This window comes from Alosa alosa, chromosome 2 (genome assembly GCF_017589495.1).
Source record: "Alosa alosa isolate M-15738 ecotype Scorff River chromosome 2, AALO_Geno_1.1, whole genome shotgun sequence".
Classification (NCBI taxonomy): Eukaryota; Metazoa; Chordata; class Actinopteri; order Clupeiformes; family Clupeidae; genus Alosa; species Alosa alosa.
Genome location: NC_063190.1, coordinates 6,113,991 through 6,131,490, shown reverse-complemented (window position 1 = coordinate 6,131,490; position 17,500 = coordinate 6,113,991). Strand labels below are relative to the sequence as shown.

At 43.5% G+C, this 17,500-nt stretch overlaps 1 protein-coding gene across 1 annotated transcript in view; it reads left to right on the top strand.

The window, feature by feature from the left end:
• The window catches only part of LOC125287524 (disks large homolog 4), a 57,540-nt gene that overhangs the window by 23,704 nt on the left and 16,336 nt on the right, over positions 1-17,500 (top strand). Inside the window, 3 exon segments of the mRNA XM_048233410.1 lie at positions 15,027-15,080; positions 15,337-15,387; positions 15,534-15,658. Coding sequence (XP_048089367.1) covers positions 15,027-15,080; positions 15,337-15,387; positions 15,534-15,658 — 230 coding nt within the window.

The following is a 17,500-nucleotide window of genomic DNA, read 5'->3' as shown; positions in this document are numbered from 1 at the left end:
GCCCGGACATGTGCCTAAAACATTTAAACGGCACAGAGGTGGGGAAACATGTGGAGGCTAAATTTAGCCTTGCCGTGCCCTGCCCTGCACGCCCGCGTGCCTCTGAACTGCTCCTACAGTAGAGTAGACCTCTACGGCGTCTACCTTCAGCGGGGCGAAATGATGTTGTTTGGCAGCCCAGACTCCGCTGAGGTGTGGCGCCCACTGATTGTTTGCACAGTCCTCTTGCTTGCACACACACACACACACACACACACACTAACAGGCACACACACACAGACAGACAGACTCAAAATAGCACCAACACACACACACTATAACACAGACACACACATCTACAAAGACATCATTTTCCAGCTGTGCGGTGCAGGTCCACTGGCCAAAGTGAAAGTTCCTCTTATACTCTGGTGCAGACACACAGTATAGTTTAATTTTAATATCCTTGATATGTATGCACACACATATGCACACACACACGCAGACATAGAAAAAGGTTATATTTAAGGAAGATTTAACACAGACAAACAAGAAAGCTCTTACCTTAGGGAAATATCATCTATGCATTAGAGTGGAGGAGCAATCTCTCTCTCTCTCTCTCTCTCTCTGTCTTATGTAATAGCATCGGCACCATGAGTCTTAGAAAATCAGGCATTCACATCACGCTTCCACAAGCCTCCACCCAGCATCTTTAGCCCTCCCTCAGCTCTCCTGCCCCCTCCCCCCACCTCTCTCCCTCTCTCTCTCTCCCTCTCTCTCCATGGTTCACTCACTGATTGCGCTGTCCGGTTATGAGGCTTATCTCCGTTTTGATCATGTGCGTTCGTTGTATATGCTGTGTACATGAACACATGAGACACCAGGTTATTCATATCCACATAGACCTGATACATACTAGCTGGGTGATGCATTCTACTGCTGCGTTCTAATGAGCCTTCCGTACATTACACTGAATTGTCAGAATACGAGATTCTTTAAACATTCAACAGTATCCTGGAGTGTCTTCTGGAGTCCCCGACTTAACATAATTGGATTTCTCAAAACCAGTGTAGGAGTTTGCCAGGGTTTCTGAAACTGGGATATGCCGTTTACATGTGCAAACCCCTAAATTGGATACAACACCCAATCATAACCGGGATTATCATTCTCAAGTCCATGTAAACTCACTTACTCACTCACACTATCTCTCTCTCTCTTTCTCTCTCTCTCTCCCTCTCTCTCATTCACCCTGTCTGTCTCCATGCATATCTTTCTCATATCCTCACTTACTTATTCTCACTGAGTAAGTACACTCTGTCTGTGTGCCTCTGTCTTTCAGTCACTCACACACTTCCACAAACTTCCTCTTTTTTCTTTTATTTGTTACATCCCTTTTCTGTCACTCAGACTCTTTTATTTATCCATATTAAATCATATCCATCTTTTATCTAATCTCTGTTGGATTCCACCCTGCTTCTGAGTGGAGTGGGTCTGTGCTGGGGAAGTGGGAAATGGGGAATAGTTGAGGGGGGACTGCAGCTCGGTAGCATCTGCCTGAGGAGATGACTACAGGCATGGGGGTCCCTACTTTCTACTTTCACACTCCTGTCTTCCAGCGCCCACATGCTTCCCCGTGTTTTTCTCCCCCAGGTTTGGCTGGCGCTGCCTGGCTGGCGAAGGGGCCTAGCTCGAGGTGACAATGCGTTGTCAGCTAAACGCGGGCGATATGTCAGCCACCACCACCGCTACGAGTCGTAGCTAACAGGATTGTTTATGTTTAGGGCTGCCCGCGTACCAAAGCAAAAATTAAGGTTGGGTGTTTTTGCTCTTATGAGTTTGGAACAGTGACGACTGATGTTAAGGCTTATCAGAATGGAGTGGCTTTAAAGCCATTCCTGTAGCTGTGTCACGGAGGCGTTGGAGAGGGGAATGCTGGGAGGTGTAGCTATTTGTTGGCGCAAGTGTAGGAGGGGAAAATCCTCATGTAAATCAGTGTGACTCCAGCTTCCCACCACCCTACACACGGCACTCATGCACTCCTTCACACACTCCCCCACGCACTCCCTTACATGCTGTCTTACACACACACACACACACACACACACACACACACACACAAACACTAGATATGGGGATGGTAGAGATACCGTTATGTTTCAGTCTATCAGTTTGAGTGAGTACTGGTGGTGTGGAAAGAGATCAAAGAGTGGATCTAACCTTTTCAAAAGGACACTAACAACTTTAGAAACAGCTAGATGACAAGTGCTGCACACAACAGTTTAGACATATTGAAGCATAAAGAAAAATAATAAATAACAAATCATTTTGCGAACTCATTGGAAATAAAATGGAAAATTTGTCATGTACAACAGATAAGGCAACAATTGCCATTCACAGCAGTATTATCCAGATAGATGTTTGATATACATCAATTTACTGTATCCAGATATATAGATGTTTGATATACATCTATTTACTGTATCCAGATATAGAGATGTTTGATATACATCTATTTACTGTATCCAGATATGCAGATGTTTGATATGCAGTTATTTCCCAAGAGAGGCAAGCACTCTACTGAGGTGGAAAGAGCCAGGTGAGGCTTCATTAGTTGAAACTATTATTATATTATATTTAACATGTGTAGTTATATTATATCGAAATATATACGTCTATCTAGGTGTAAGAAACGCAAGACATGCCAGGGAGCTGTTGTTGAGTTTGGTAAAAATACATGGCTCTTGCCCTGTCAAAAGAATTCACAGCTATATTTTACATTATATAATCATATGAAGGGCATGAGACAGATGTGTTGTACAGTGATGATGTGCAGTGACATGAATAGGCCTGTCATAGGTGCAGATGTGAGGCTTACGTATGTGTAATAGGTTCACATCTGTCCAAAATGGCTTCTGTATGTCCTCCTCTCACTGATTCATCTTGAGGTGAAATTCATTGTGAATGAGAATAACCTAAATGAGACTGTGAAACAGCCCATTTATACAAATGAGAGTCATACAAATGTAGATATTTTGTAAATATAAAATGTCCCTTCATAAGTAACCATCACAAACACCAATCCACTTTGTTTAGCCTTGTGAACGCTGCACATTTATTCATTGTCATTTTATGCCATTTGGTTGACAGAAGCTATTTTCTTCTTTTACTGAGGAAATGTAATGGAAAAGGCTTGCAGCTGATGGGATCAGAGAGAGAGAGAGAGAGAGAAGAGAGGGAGAGAGAGGGAGAGAGAGAAAGACAGCAAGCGTGAGAGAGAGAGAGAGAAAGCGAGAGTGAGAGAGAGAGATAGAGAAAGGTGAAAATTTCACAAAAGGACTTTCGATGGAAAGAAATAGAGAATCTGCCAGATAAAAGAGGAATTGGCGAGAGGAGGAGGCCGAGGTGGCGAGTAGGAAGTTGGGAGAGAACGACTGATTAAGATAAAGAGAAAAGGGCAGCTGGCGCCAAATGATGACAGGCAGAATCAATTAACCTGACCTTTACCTTTCGGGAACTCTCATACTAGCAATTTAAGTGAATCCAGTTGGAAGGCCAAGGACTTACTCGCGACTGACACGCACACACGCACGAACACACACACGCACACACACACACACACACGCACACACACACACACAACGTCAGCAGTCATACTGGTGGCTAAATTCTGACCTGTGGCTAAGAGCCCTTGATGTTGTGTGTTTGCTCTTGCGATGGCTATCCTGTGACAACAGAACGAGCTAAGGGACATGGCAAGACTTTAAGTCTAGCTGGTAGCAGTGTGTGTGTGTGTGTGTGTGCGTGTGTGTGTGAGACTATCGGTGGTGCAATACACTGCAGAACACTTAAACAGCAGGCTCAGCTGAATAAGTTATAATGTGTTCTTTAATAAGTAGGTGTAAGATTGCATGGCACACGCTTTCCCAAGCTCTCACTGGCAGAGTGGACGGGCACAGCCCACCCCCCCCCCAGCTCCTCCGCCTCGTTGAGTAGGGTTTTCAAAGAATAGATTACATCATGTCTGTCTGTGATTCTGCTCCAAGATAGCACACTGCTGAGAGTTTTTTTTTGGCCCTATCTTTGTCTCTCGCTTTTCTCAGCACCGACTTCCTCTGCCTCTATCTATGGATCCCACTCTCCTTTCAGCAACTCTCTTTCCTTCTCTCTCTCACTTTCTCTTACTCTCGCTGCCACCACTGCTCCTTATTCTCTGGTATTTTCTCTCTCTCTCACACACACACACTCTCTGTCTGCCACCACTGCTCCTTCTCTTCTCCTCTTCTCTTCTCTTCTCTTCTCTTCCATTCTCTCTATCTCTCTCTATCACCACTGCTCCTTCCTCCTCACTCTCCTTCTCTCCTTCTCTCTCTCTCTCTCTCTCTCTCTCTCTCTCCCTCTCACTCTGTCTATCTGTCTCTGTCTCTCAGTGGGGGATAAATTAGCAGTCTAATGAGCTGTCTTAATGAGTGTGTCCGGTGCAGTGGAGAGGGAGGTGGGACGGAGTGAGGGAATGCAGCAGAGCCGGGACAGATGTTCTGTCTGAGGGGAAGATAGGGAGGAACTGGATGGAGGGAGGAAGTGTGCACACATGTAGGTGGAAAAAGCCTGATCTCTGTACACATACAGTAATACTTCATGCAAACACACGTGCTAATGTGACTGCAAAGCCGGGATTTTATGAACCTGCCCCGGTGGCAGTTTCTGTGTGTGTTAGTTAGTGTGTGTGTATGCAATGCACATTTGTGTGTTTGTCTCTATGCGTCTGTGTGTGTGTGTGTTTGTCTCTATGCGTCTGTGTGTGTGTGTTTGTCTCTATGTATCTCTGTGTGTGTGTGTGTGTGTGTGTGTGTGTGTGTGTGTGTTGTGTGTGTGTGTGTGTGTGTGTGTGTGTGTGTGTGTGTGTGTGTGAGAGAGTGTGTGTACAGTGTGTGTCTTCTCACGCGTGCAGGCTGCCACACGTGTCTGGAGTAGTCACGGTGAATGTCTGTAAAGTGCTGTAACTAACTTAGAGGCATGCTGTGCAAATGTCAGTCTGGATGCCGTCTCTTCCCCGTGGCGGCCTGGCTAGCTAGGCCCATCCCATTCCATTCCTTCCCAGGCGGCTAACGTCTTCAGCAGGCCTGGCTGGATGGCTCATGCTCTCTACATGTCTTGAAGAGGGACTGTCAGCATAGGAAAAGACTGCAAAGGCACATGCAGATTATTCCCTCACTGTGTCTTGACAACTTTAAAACCACAGGCATCCAAAACAGTTTTTTTTATCTGACACAGAGGCCCTGTTGAATTTAAATGGCTGCCTGCATGTCAATCTGTCCCTTCGTTCACTTGTCTGTTTCCTCTGTGGTGCTGTGTCTGTCTCTGTGTGTGTGTGTGCTGTGTGTATGTGTGTGTGTGTGTGTGTGTGTGTGTGTGCTCTGGTTGTGTGTGTATGTGCTCTGTGTGTGTGTGTGTGTGGGGGGGGGCTTTCTGTGGTGGAACTCAGCTGGCGCTTGCGAAGGCTGCTCACATTGAAAGGGCGACCGACCGGGTGCAGTCAGGGTGACTGATGGGCTGCCTGGCCAATGGCCAAATGGCTCAGGTGGAAATGACATCAGGCCCAGAGGCATCTTCTGTTCCACTCGCGTTCCGTTGCAGCAAGCACTCCCGAGTCACTAACTTGGAGGAACATTGTCGGCACAAAAACAAGATCTTAATATCTGTGTCTTGCGCTGTCTCTCTCTAGCTCGCCGTTGGCAAGTAAAAAATAAATAAAGAAGCATAGGAGATTTTATGGGGAAAACAGCTGCAGAGTGTTTTGGTATGTCAGTGAGTTTGTGATTGGATGCTTTGGGACTTAAACTGCAGATTATTATAATTTAATGATTTAATTCAGTGGCTGTGAATGTACCTACAGTATGTATGTACACTATGTGTTTGCGTATCTATCTATCTATCTATCTATCTATCTATCTATCTATCTATCTATCTATCTATCTATCTAACTATCTGACTAAATTAAGACGTAGTACTCTTAAGAGAATACATTCGAAAGAGCATGAAATGGAAATGTTGGCAACTATCATGAAGATTCTAATGGTGGTTAAGTTGACAGTAATTCTAAAGTTCTCTAGCTTACAGTTTTTCTCAGTCACTTTGATGCATTTCTTGAATCATCATTAATGCCTGCACAACAGTGGATGCATTTATCAAAACAATTTGTGCAACTGCAACACACAGTGGATTACCTGCGAAAGAACATAATTATGTTACAGTTTTTCTCTGTCGCTTTGGTGCTTTTCTCACATCACTATTAACATTTGCACAGCAGTTAGTGCAATTCTCAAAACAATTAGTGCAAACTGCAAAACCTAGTGGATGACCTGCAAAAAGCCGCGTCACTTGCTCAAAATGGATAGTCCATTCCTCAAAAGCAGGTATTCATGTCAATGAAACTGTCAGTGTCATCAAAATGAGAAGTCTTGACACCATCGTTTATGAACAAGATAGTCAAATGGCTTTGTCATGTTTTCATTATGACAGTTCTCTCAGTGTTTTCCAATGCAAAAAAAGGTCAGAACTCGGTGACACTACCTGAACATGCTCAAGACAGCACTATACAGTACTTGTACAGCCATTTGAAAACCACAGTAAAGTTACACATTGCTGTAGTTAGGTGAGTAAGTGAGTACAAGACACTGAATACGTACATTTTTACTGTACTGTATGCTCTTGGCAATTCTACAGCATTGTGACAGAATTTGATAACTAGTTCAACAATTTTGTATGTAATGACTCAAGCAATGAAATGAAGACTATTAGTTTTATTGGGAACGACAATATTTAGCATTCATAAGTATAGTTCATTTTGACTGACATGACTTAAGCAAATGATCATGTTAAAAAACAGCAGAGAATTGTATGAAAGCAACTGATACATGTCCAAAAGTATTTGCAATTTGTTCAGAGGAAGGAGAAATTGCTACTATGATGTGCACAAATGACTAAATGTTGTGGAGGTTGAACTAATAATTATGAGAATTTTCATTCTGATCTGAAAAAAGCACCAAAGCGACTGAGAAAAACTGTAATTATACTGTATAACACTAGTTACAGTATGTCTGAAAAGCAGTGTATGCCAATCAACATATTAGTGCCATTAGAATGAGCAAAATCCTGTGTCACTGTTAAAATGCTTAACCATTTTTTTCTTATGAAAATACACAAGGCCACAAGGCAAGTGTGAGATTGTAGGAGATCAGTTTATATTTACTGTATACTTTTACAATACTGTTTGACAGACTATGTCATACAAAGACCAGAGTGTTTTACCGTACAGCTGTTCTTTCCCAAAAAAGTGTTATACAAAATTAAACAAATGGCAAAATTATACTATTCAACAGAGAACCTGTATGATGCATTTTGACCGACATGACATTAGCAGTTGATCAAGTAAAAAACAGCAGAAAAACAGCATTGTACACAAGCAATTGTATAGATATGCGAAAGCATTTGCTGTTTTTTTGAGGTAATGACAGATTGTTTTTATGTTGTGCAGAAATGACTGGAAGATGTGGAGGTTGTACTAGTAGTTTGGAGAATTTCAATTCTGATCTGAGAAATGCACCAAAGTGACTGAGAAAAATTGCAAGTTCAAACTGACTGTATACAATTGCAGAGAAATGGGTCATAGTTTCCCCGTGTCATTCCACATTACGCTCCATAAGAGAGGACTGAGACAACAATCGTGGAAATCCTGGTTGCCATGGAGACAGGCTCCCCCCCATTGGCCGGGGAGGCTGATGCTGTAGCGTAACCATGGCAGCAAGAGGCCAGAAGCTAGCCGGGGATAGAGGGAGCAAACGAACGAGAGGCAGAGAAAAGGCCAGTGGACAGGCACAGACATGAGAGGATGTCACCAAAGCAGAAAGAGATGAAAAGAGTAAAAGAGAGGGGTGACCTTTTAGACTGGCATTGGCCCTCTGCTTACATCAGCTGTTTTAGGACCCCAGATATCTCTCCTTCTGTCCCTAATGCTCTCTCTCTCTCTCTTTCTCTCTGTCCTTCAATTTCTCTCTGTCTCCATCTCCCTCGCGGTCTTATTTTGAGTTTCTTTCCATTCCAACTTCAGTCATTCGGCCCCTGACACTAGATGAAGTAGCCTTTGGAAGCCCACAGTGAGTGAGTTACCAAAAGGGTGTCACGACGACAGTGAGAGCGACCAGGGAAGAAAAGGACTATGATATCATGCAGTGTGAGACAGTGAGTCAACTGCGGACTGGCCAGAGAGAGAGAGAGAGTGAGAGAGAGAGAGAGAGAGAGAGAGAGAGAGAGAGAGAGAGAGAGAAAAGAGTGAAGGTGGTAGAAAGGAGCATCTTTACCTCGAGAAGTGGCAAGGTGGTGGTGGTGCTGGTGGTGGTGCTGGTGGTGAAGGTGGTGGTGGTGCTGGTGGTGGTGGTGGCGGTGTGTGGTGTTGATGCTGGGAGGCTGATTTCATGCTGTTCCCATCACTGTGATTGTTGTGGTCATTGTTGTTTGCTCTGTAAGCACTTTGGCTGCAGCAGCTCCCACATGCTAATCACAGTCCTCTGCAGCGCGGCCAAATAAGCAGGGAGAGAGAGAGAGAGAGAGAGGGGGGGGGGAATGAGAGAAAAAGAGATGGAACAAATTAAGGTGTAAAGCACAGAGAGAGAGGGATGAAATGGCATAAGGATGGCCAGAAATAGAGAGGGGAAACAGCGGGAAAGAGAGAGGGAAAAGTATGTGCAAATTGGAGGAAAAGAGCACAGAGAGAGGGTGGATGGATAGAATGATGGGCAAAGAGGGGTGAGAGTGAGAGGGGGAATGGAGTGAGGGAGGACAAGAGAGGGGGAATAGAGTGTATAGAGGGGACAGAGGAGGGGTTAGAGGGACATGAGCAGAGAGTGAGAGGTAGTGATGGAGGGATAGAGAGGGGAGAGGGAGGAGAGAAAGCAAGAGGAGGATGTGCTGACCAGAGTGTCCTCTCTCCTTCCTGCAGGGATGAGAGAGAGAAAGAGAGAGATGTGTGGAGGAATACACTGGAGAGAACAAGTGTGTGTGAGAGAGAGAGAAAGAGAGAGAGAGAGGTGGAAGAATACACTGGCGAGAACAGAGAGAGAGAGGGATAGAGAAAGTGATGTGATGAATAAGTGAGAAAGAGTGGGATAAAATGTGTATGATGAATGGAGAAAGGTGTGGAGGGTTCCCACCTACACATCCCCAATCTCTTTACAGAGAACTGGTCTTCTCCCCCCTCTCCCTCCCTCTCTCCCCCCCTCTCTCTCTCCTCTCTCTCTCCCTCTCTCTCTCTCTTTCCCTCTCTCCCTCTCCCCCTCTCTCTCTCTATCTCCCTATCCTCGTATTTCATTTTGCTGTGTGACAGTAAGTGGGACATTGTATATAACACCCTCTTACAGCCTTGCATGATTGCTGTAGACATTTTCACACCTTCATGCATACACACACACACACACACACACACACACACACACACACACACATGAAAGTGTAAGTCTATGAGACATACTGAGCATTGCTGTGTGCTGCAGGGCATGTCACTCTCTTTGTTATGTAGTCTGAACAACTGGTCCATTAGAATGGAATTTGAAGAAAGTTGAAATGCACTCCATGGCAGAGTTTAATTCCACACATTCATTTCAGCATGCTTTCTTCTTTGCCCTTTCTCCCCCCCTCTCTCTCTGCACCACTGCATAGCTGTGTACACTGTGCAGCACTGTATATTATGCATTCTACTTGATGTCATTGTAATTGGAAATGCAGCAAAATTAGGCATATAAATAGAATATCATTTGACAGTGTTTGAAATTAATAATTTATATAATGTAGGCAATTGCCTACATGCATGCAGCATGGGTGTATGGCTATTGTTTGTCAAAGAGCATCTTCTGGCTGGAGGACAGGGTGTCCCAAATAGTGTAAAAGAAACAATGATTACCATGGTCTCTCACAGAGACGCATGACTGCATTGTTCATGTTAAAAGATTTTGAGATTTATTCGGCAGAGGGTAATTGATATTTGCAATAATTCCTAAGACAGCTTAAATGCGTAGCGTAGGAGGACTCACAAGTAATTTAAGACCCCAGACAGCATGTTTATTTTGCCTTATTTAGCAATAAAGATAGTCTTTTCCATGCATATTAAACCTAGTCTAGAAAGACGCTTCCATGTTTTTATATCATATAATCCTCACACATCCACATCATTTTGTAATTAGCTATGTTTCACTCATCAAGGCTTTTGAGTGGAGCATAAAGGAACTAAAGAGCTAAGAGAGTTTGTTGGAACAGATGGGCCAGGCAGGCAAGCCTCTTTTGTCATCATTTTGAACTTTTCAGTGCACCAGAGGTTCATATTACCGCACATTTTTTCAGTTTTTTAAAAACAGTTTCTCTTTTTTTTAAACACCTCTTCATCCGGCAAGATTTCAAATGGAAATCTGTCACTGTTTCCCTTGAAAATTAAATTAAATGCTTAAATGGGCTTTCACTATGGCTGAAGGGGGGGGCTACAGCCAAGGAGTTACCCTTCGATGCAATCCTGCTGACTGTAAGCACATGATCTTTATCAAAAACTTGCAAGCCCCTGGTAGGTGACATTTACTGTTACGCAAGCTTCATTTGGAATGTTCTAGCAAAGACGCCATATCTAATGCAGTGACCTGTAGGCTTTAGTGCTTCATCTAAATTAGACAGCCAGTGCCATATATTCTAAGTAAAAGAACAATTGTGTGGCCACTGGCTGTAACTGAAAGCCCACAAATCTGAACAGGTCTTAAGAATAGGAATCTAAGCGTACAATTTAGTCAGCATTACTTAATGCCCATGTAGATTTCCAATTACACTGGGGCAAATTGATTTAATGGCTGCATTGGCACTTCAGAGAGTCTCTGCCAGAGATGTATATAAAAATGTGGTGCACTTTAGGATTGGATTTCATTTGAAACCTGTCCAAAACAACCATTTGGCATGCACACGGTGAAGTGCTCCACCGCTGGAGGCTTTGGAGATGGAGATGACTTGTGTCCTTGTTCTGGCTGACTGTCTGGCATTAGGCGCTTGGTCTTAAGATGGCTGCTTTTCAGGACTGTGATGCAGGTGCAATTGGCTCCACGGCCTGTCATGGTGTCACTTGCTTTCAGCGCGGTCAAACCTGCACACTCAGCTGAGATGGCTACTCTGACTTTGCACTTACACTATGGAAGTGTGGTAACAAGCAGATCTTTTCGAGCTTCTTGAATGAACATATAGCTCACTAATGGGATTGTATTTGCCAATGCAGGTTGAGTGTCTATAATGTTTGTAGCTCTGTATAAGGGTCTGTTGATGAAAAGCAAGATCACGTGGTGGGGGGGATGTAGTGCTAGCAGTAGCATTAGCATCCTTACGGGTTTGAATACAGGCCCACAAGGGGCCAGCCTGTCGACCATTCTCCATTCAACACAAATTTCCCCCACTGGTCTCCTATCATATCTACTGTCTGATCTCAATCAAGGCTAAGAAAGCCAAAATATTAACTTGGAGAAACAAGATCCCATGTAAAGAAATCACACAGAGCTAGTCTTTGACCTCCATTACCAAAAAAAGATATAAAGTTCATTTTATCAAGTAAACTGAAGTGCAGTTAATATGAAGTTTACTTTAGGTAGTAAGTTTATTAGTACAAATCTACTTGTGATACACTTGACCCACTTTCAGTTTATAATATTAAACTTGTAAGTAGTGAGAACTACAGTATACTGTAAGTAAACTAGTGGAGATACTAGTTATATACTTGTAGCACACCTTATAGTTCATTATAGTATATGTTGATGTAAACTTTTAGGTGCACTGCAAGTGAACTTATAGGTGTACTAAGGTGTACTGTTTATTAACAAGCTGCAAGTGAACTTATAGGTGTACTGTTTACTAACAATGCTGCATATATATTGCTCATTTATATCACACAGACACCAATGGCATAGGCTGCCATGCAGGGTGCCAAACGGGACATTGGGAGCACTCTTGTGGTTAATTATTTTGTCAGGTGGAGCTGCAAACTTGCGGTTCCTGAACGACTCCTCAACCTACTGAGCCACTGCCACCCATTTTTCATGTTCATGATAGTATACTTAAAGTATATCATCAGTAAAATGTAAGTTTACCGGAAGGGTAATATTAGAATCTGCTAAGTGAATGAAATGAGAATCTGTCATGCAGCCTCTCAAAGATCAGTCTCTGGTAGTACAAGTAAACATACGTAGACTGTTCCATTAGTGTAAGTATGTAAAGTATATTTAAGTACCAAGTATAGGCTAGATATACTTAAACCTTTATGTATACTTAAATGTATCAGTACAAGCTGTTTTGTGTCCACTCTGGTGTCTACGGGGCTCCCGTAACACAGTAGAGATCGCTACTCCTGGAGGTGTGGGTGCATTCGTCTTCGGACTGTGAGGATTTCACAGGGTAAAAGAGGAAGTATCTTTCAGTGTGTGTGTCTGGTGCGGGGGCCCCTTTTCGACGGGTTTAGGCTGTACAAGAGGATTGACTTGATGGAGAGGCTCTCCCTATCTGAATCAAAATCCCTTATTTGGGGTTTAGGGGCTAAGGAAAATAGACCACTTCAGAGTCTCTCTCTATCTCTTAGTCGCTATTCCCTGTTCCCTTCGACTTGTACTTCAAAATGTGGTTAACTTCACTAAAAGAGGAAGAAATTCAGAGCTGTATTTGCCATAATTGTTTGTCATCAGAATCTGAGGGAGGGTAAAAACTCACTACAGACATTCATCTGTCTGTCTAGATCGGATGGAAGATCAACTACGCTATTCTTTTGGGAGCTTTGTCAAATTGAAATTAAGGCTCTTTTTAAATGACAGTTCTTGTAATATATAAAAACTTCAATTGACCACATCGGATATATAACAATTTAGATTCTATCTATAAATACACTTGTATTTATCAGACAGATTTCCGTATCCTCGCTTGGGTGTGTGATGTGCATTTAGACCACAACGGGTCCTAGACTTTAGCTTCACAAACAATTTGTCGCGCCAAATAAATTTGCTAACAAAGCCTTTTTGGTTTTTTGTCTGCCCTGGAGCATAGGACTTTCCTTTCCAAATGCCTGGATGAGTTCGCTACTCCTGTGTGTGTCAGTGCAGTATGTTTTTTGCCTATATACAGTGTCTTAGAAAGTAGCCCTCAAACGGACGCCTTACTTACCCGGAGCGAAGTCAAATCTTTGGAGCAGGAGGCCCTATTGCAAGGCATCCGGGGTTCTCAGCAACACAGGAGAGGCAGAAAAATACGAAAAAAAAACGCTAGACGGTCTTTTTACAAACTCCTAATCAAAGGTTAGGATTTTGACTTTTATTAAATACAAACAAAAAATACAAGGAATGAAAACAGTCTTAAGTCTAAAGGCTAAATGCTCGGTCCAAAGAAAATGAAAAAGAAAAAAGAAGCGCAAAAAGCCAAAGAACCCTGAACACGGGGCCGTTCTCTTTTTATACCCCTCTCAGTCAGACAGAACATGTCCAAGTTTGGTATTATGTCTTGCCATGAAATATTGGGGTTTTTTTTTGCTTAGTTGCCAGTCAGCTTTTTGTTTGGCTGACAAACAGTTTCTTACAACTGGATGTTCTGTCTTTACATTTTGTTCAAAACACATCTCATTTGGCAACATACTTTAATTCTAACACAACCTTTTTATATTTAAGCAAACACATTTTATGTTTCAAGTAAATATTCCTTAAGTCTGAGCAAAATGCTTTAAGTTTCATAAGCAAACTTTCTTTTATGTTTAAGAAAAACAAACTCTAAAATTAAGCAAAATTATAACAGGTTATTCTAGCAAAAACAATTTATGCTTTTAATTAAGAAAACACACTTCAATTCTAAGTTTCTAAGTTTTTAAACATTATAAGTCTAACTTGATTCACACTGGTTGTCTATCATTATCTTGCAGCATTTGCACATTTTTATTTGTTTTAGAGCAAGCTGGATTTAAGCAGTTATATGACTAAAAATCTTTTAATAGTAAAGTATGATTCTGATTATTAATTATCACATCTTCATATTGTAAAGTCACGCTACAAAGCCAAGTATCATTCAATTTAGTGTATCTCTGATCAGTACACAACAAGTAAGCTATACGTATGCTTAGTTCAAAATTAGTAGACCAACAGTACATTTCCATGAATTTCTTTTTGCTAAGAGCTCATTAAACCATTCCTATTGCTCCTCTGCTTAGTCATGAGACCTTCCTCTCAGATCCTCTGTGTCGTTCTCACCTGCAACTACATAGATCTGAACCCTGCTGAAAGATTTTCAAGGCTTAGAAGAGTTCAAAAGTAAATGAAATTTACAGTGTTTAAGTTGTAGTGTACAAAATCACTCACAGAGCAGTAATATACAATACTGTTAGTACTCAAAGCAGTAATAGACAAGATAAATGGTGAAGCATGGTGTGGAATGACACTTTGGAGTGCTGGTATTTCCTCTGAAGTTGAACTCTGGCTGTTGCTCGGTATCGCTCTGCTTCACGAAGCTGAGAGGCTGGTCTGAGGTGTGAGGCGGCTGGGTTCACTGGGTGCATGTTTATCCCTCCGCGCTATCACACCACAGCAGAAGCACGCTCGTCGCTCAGCACTGGGGCGCCACTGGCCCACAATGCACCTGGGTGCCGCACCAGTCTGCGAGAGTGGATTGTGGAAAGCTGTCCTGACAGCAGAGAGAAAGTTTTCTCTTTCATCCTCGTCACGACCCTTCCTCCTCCTCCTCTTCTTCCTCCTCCTCCACCCATCCATACTCTTCCTCTTCCTCCTCTCCCGGCTCTTGGAGCTGGACGGGGCTGAATGAGGGTCCAGCAGGCTACGTTATCTCAAAGGGAGACAGGAGGAGTAAATCCCCTCTCAGGGGCAGAGGTTTGTCTGTCTGTGTGAGGGGATGTGATGTAATGGTAATGTGTGTGTGTGTGTGTGTGAGGGATGCTGCACTGTCAGTGTTACAGTGTTATTTCTTTACTCTGTCTCTCTCTCTGTCTCATTCTACAGGCAAACTCGCCTCCAGTGGTGGTGAACACAGACACACTGGATGGCTCTCCCTACGTAAGGACACACACCATCACACACACACACACACACACACACACACACACACACACACACACACACACACACAATCACACACAAACACAATCTCACATATGCACACAAACACACACACACACACACAGACAGACACACACACACACACACAAAACACAATCTCACATATGCACACACAATCACACACACACACACACACAGCTCAGTCTATCAGTGAAATATGCTGCTGGCTAACTAGTGTTGTGTCTCTCCTCAGGTGAACGGGACGGAAGGGGAGATTGAATATGAGGAGATTACCTTGGAGAGGGTGAGATCTGTCTCTTCGATTAATGGCACACTTAGACCACAGCGGCCCACAGTGCTTATGAGAGGTTTTATGGTCGTTGTGTGCGTGTGTGTGTGTGTGTGTGTGTGTGTGTGTGTGTGTGTGTGTGTGTGTGTGTCTGCATGCAGGGCAACTCCGGACTGGGCTTCAGTATTGCAGGAGGCACTGATAACCCTCATGTAGGAGATGACCCCAGTATCTTCATCACCAAGATCATACCAGGAGGGGCAGCAGCACAAGATGGACGACTAAGGTAGAACACACACACACACACACTCTCTCTCTCTCTCACACACACACACACACACACACACACACACACACACACACACAAGCACCCCCCATGTGCACGCCCACCTTCCTCATCCACAGGCACGTGTTGTGCACATGCTTTGATGCCTTGCGAGTGATTTGCTCATGTCTGGAGCAGCTGGAGCTACTGTCTGTGTGTCACGTCACGCGGCGAGCTGGGAGCTGTGACAGATGTGACAGACACAGGCGGAGCTGTGAGAGGAACTACACACAGCTGAATCAGACACGGTGGCCTATAAAGCAGAGGGAACTAAGGCCTTGGCCATAGTCATAGTTCTAAATACATCTGAAAGGCAGCGTATTCATATCACAAGCACACATACAAACAGACACTCACAAACACATACAGACTGACACAGATACACGCAGATACACACATTCAACCTCATACGCACTAGTAGTCTAGGCTGCTCTCTGTGAGGCTCATCTACGCTCTCTTGTAAAATAGAGGAGGCTTAAGGGTGACATTTAAAGGCCACATTTGAGATTTTATTAGACATAAAAAATGGAAAAAGCTTCCTGAATATTGCCGGCCCGAGTTTCCCTTTCCAGCTGGGCGCCGCCTCGGAGGAAAGAACATGACTTTCTCACACTTTGTTCCGCTCTGCTCCGCTATGTTTGACTTCTCTAGCGGATGATGTGCGAAGGGCCCGCTCTCCCTGACACCCCTGCTGCTCAGACGCTCCACACAGAGGGAATCTTCTGTCTCACTGACGACGCACTTCTCTTATCAGCCCCAGAGATGGAAATTGCTGATATTCCATAAAAAAAAGAAAGAAAAAAAGCTGGAATGTCTTTTAGCTTTCTATGGCAACTTCAGAAGCACTGTTTTTTAATGGCTTGCCATTATGCGGCTATTATGAACTCTGCTATGTTAATAACCTTAAGTGCATATTAAGGCGTGGGCAAGGGCAGCGAGATATCAGCCAATGAATATTCAGAGAGAGGAGCTGGAACGAGAGGGACTGCCTCGACCGACGTCATTAGTAAAAAGTAAAAATAAACTGTGAGTCAAGATTGAGGTATATGCCACCCTAGGGGTTACCTTCCTATAAACTCACAGGTTCATTACAGGATGAAAACTCTCTCTTCAGAAAAAGGCCTACTCCAGAATTAAACATGAGGCTTTTGGATGAGCCTTGGAGCAGTCAGCACTGGCACCAGTCTGAGCTGATAGCACTTCCTTCCTGCTCTGCTGATTCTCAATACTCAGTGCTGCTATTGGATGTCAGAATCAGAATCATGGATCAAGGATGTTATTGCAAACAAAGAAGTTGGTTCCAGTCACTCTGGTGACTCTCTAGATAAGCAGACAATATGCAAACAATGGTCATATTATTTACAGAAAATAGAATACATACAATAGAATACAATGACCATCCTAACACATGCCAGCTCAAAAATGGAAACATGACGGGGACTGCCACACACACATTTCAAATGGAGAGTAAATGTAAGTACACAGTGAGAAATGTGGAGATCATCAGTGAAGTGAAGGCTGAAACCAAAATGCAGTGCAAACCAGCATCTAGGGGATGCCATGCAAAACGGAAATCAAATGCCAAAAGCTGGGAGGAAGGGAGAGCCACCATAAGGGAAGCCAATTAATCCAATCCATCAACCACACCTGAGCACACCTGAGCCATTCACCTGCTGTAGACACAGAGGGAGAGAGACACACAGGCACACGTGGTGGCCAGGGGCCCGAGGCGGAGCTGCCAGGGTCCTAACACTCTTTTCTGCTTTGGAAGCTTTCTAGCAGAATGAAATGGAATAACCTGGA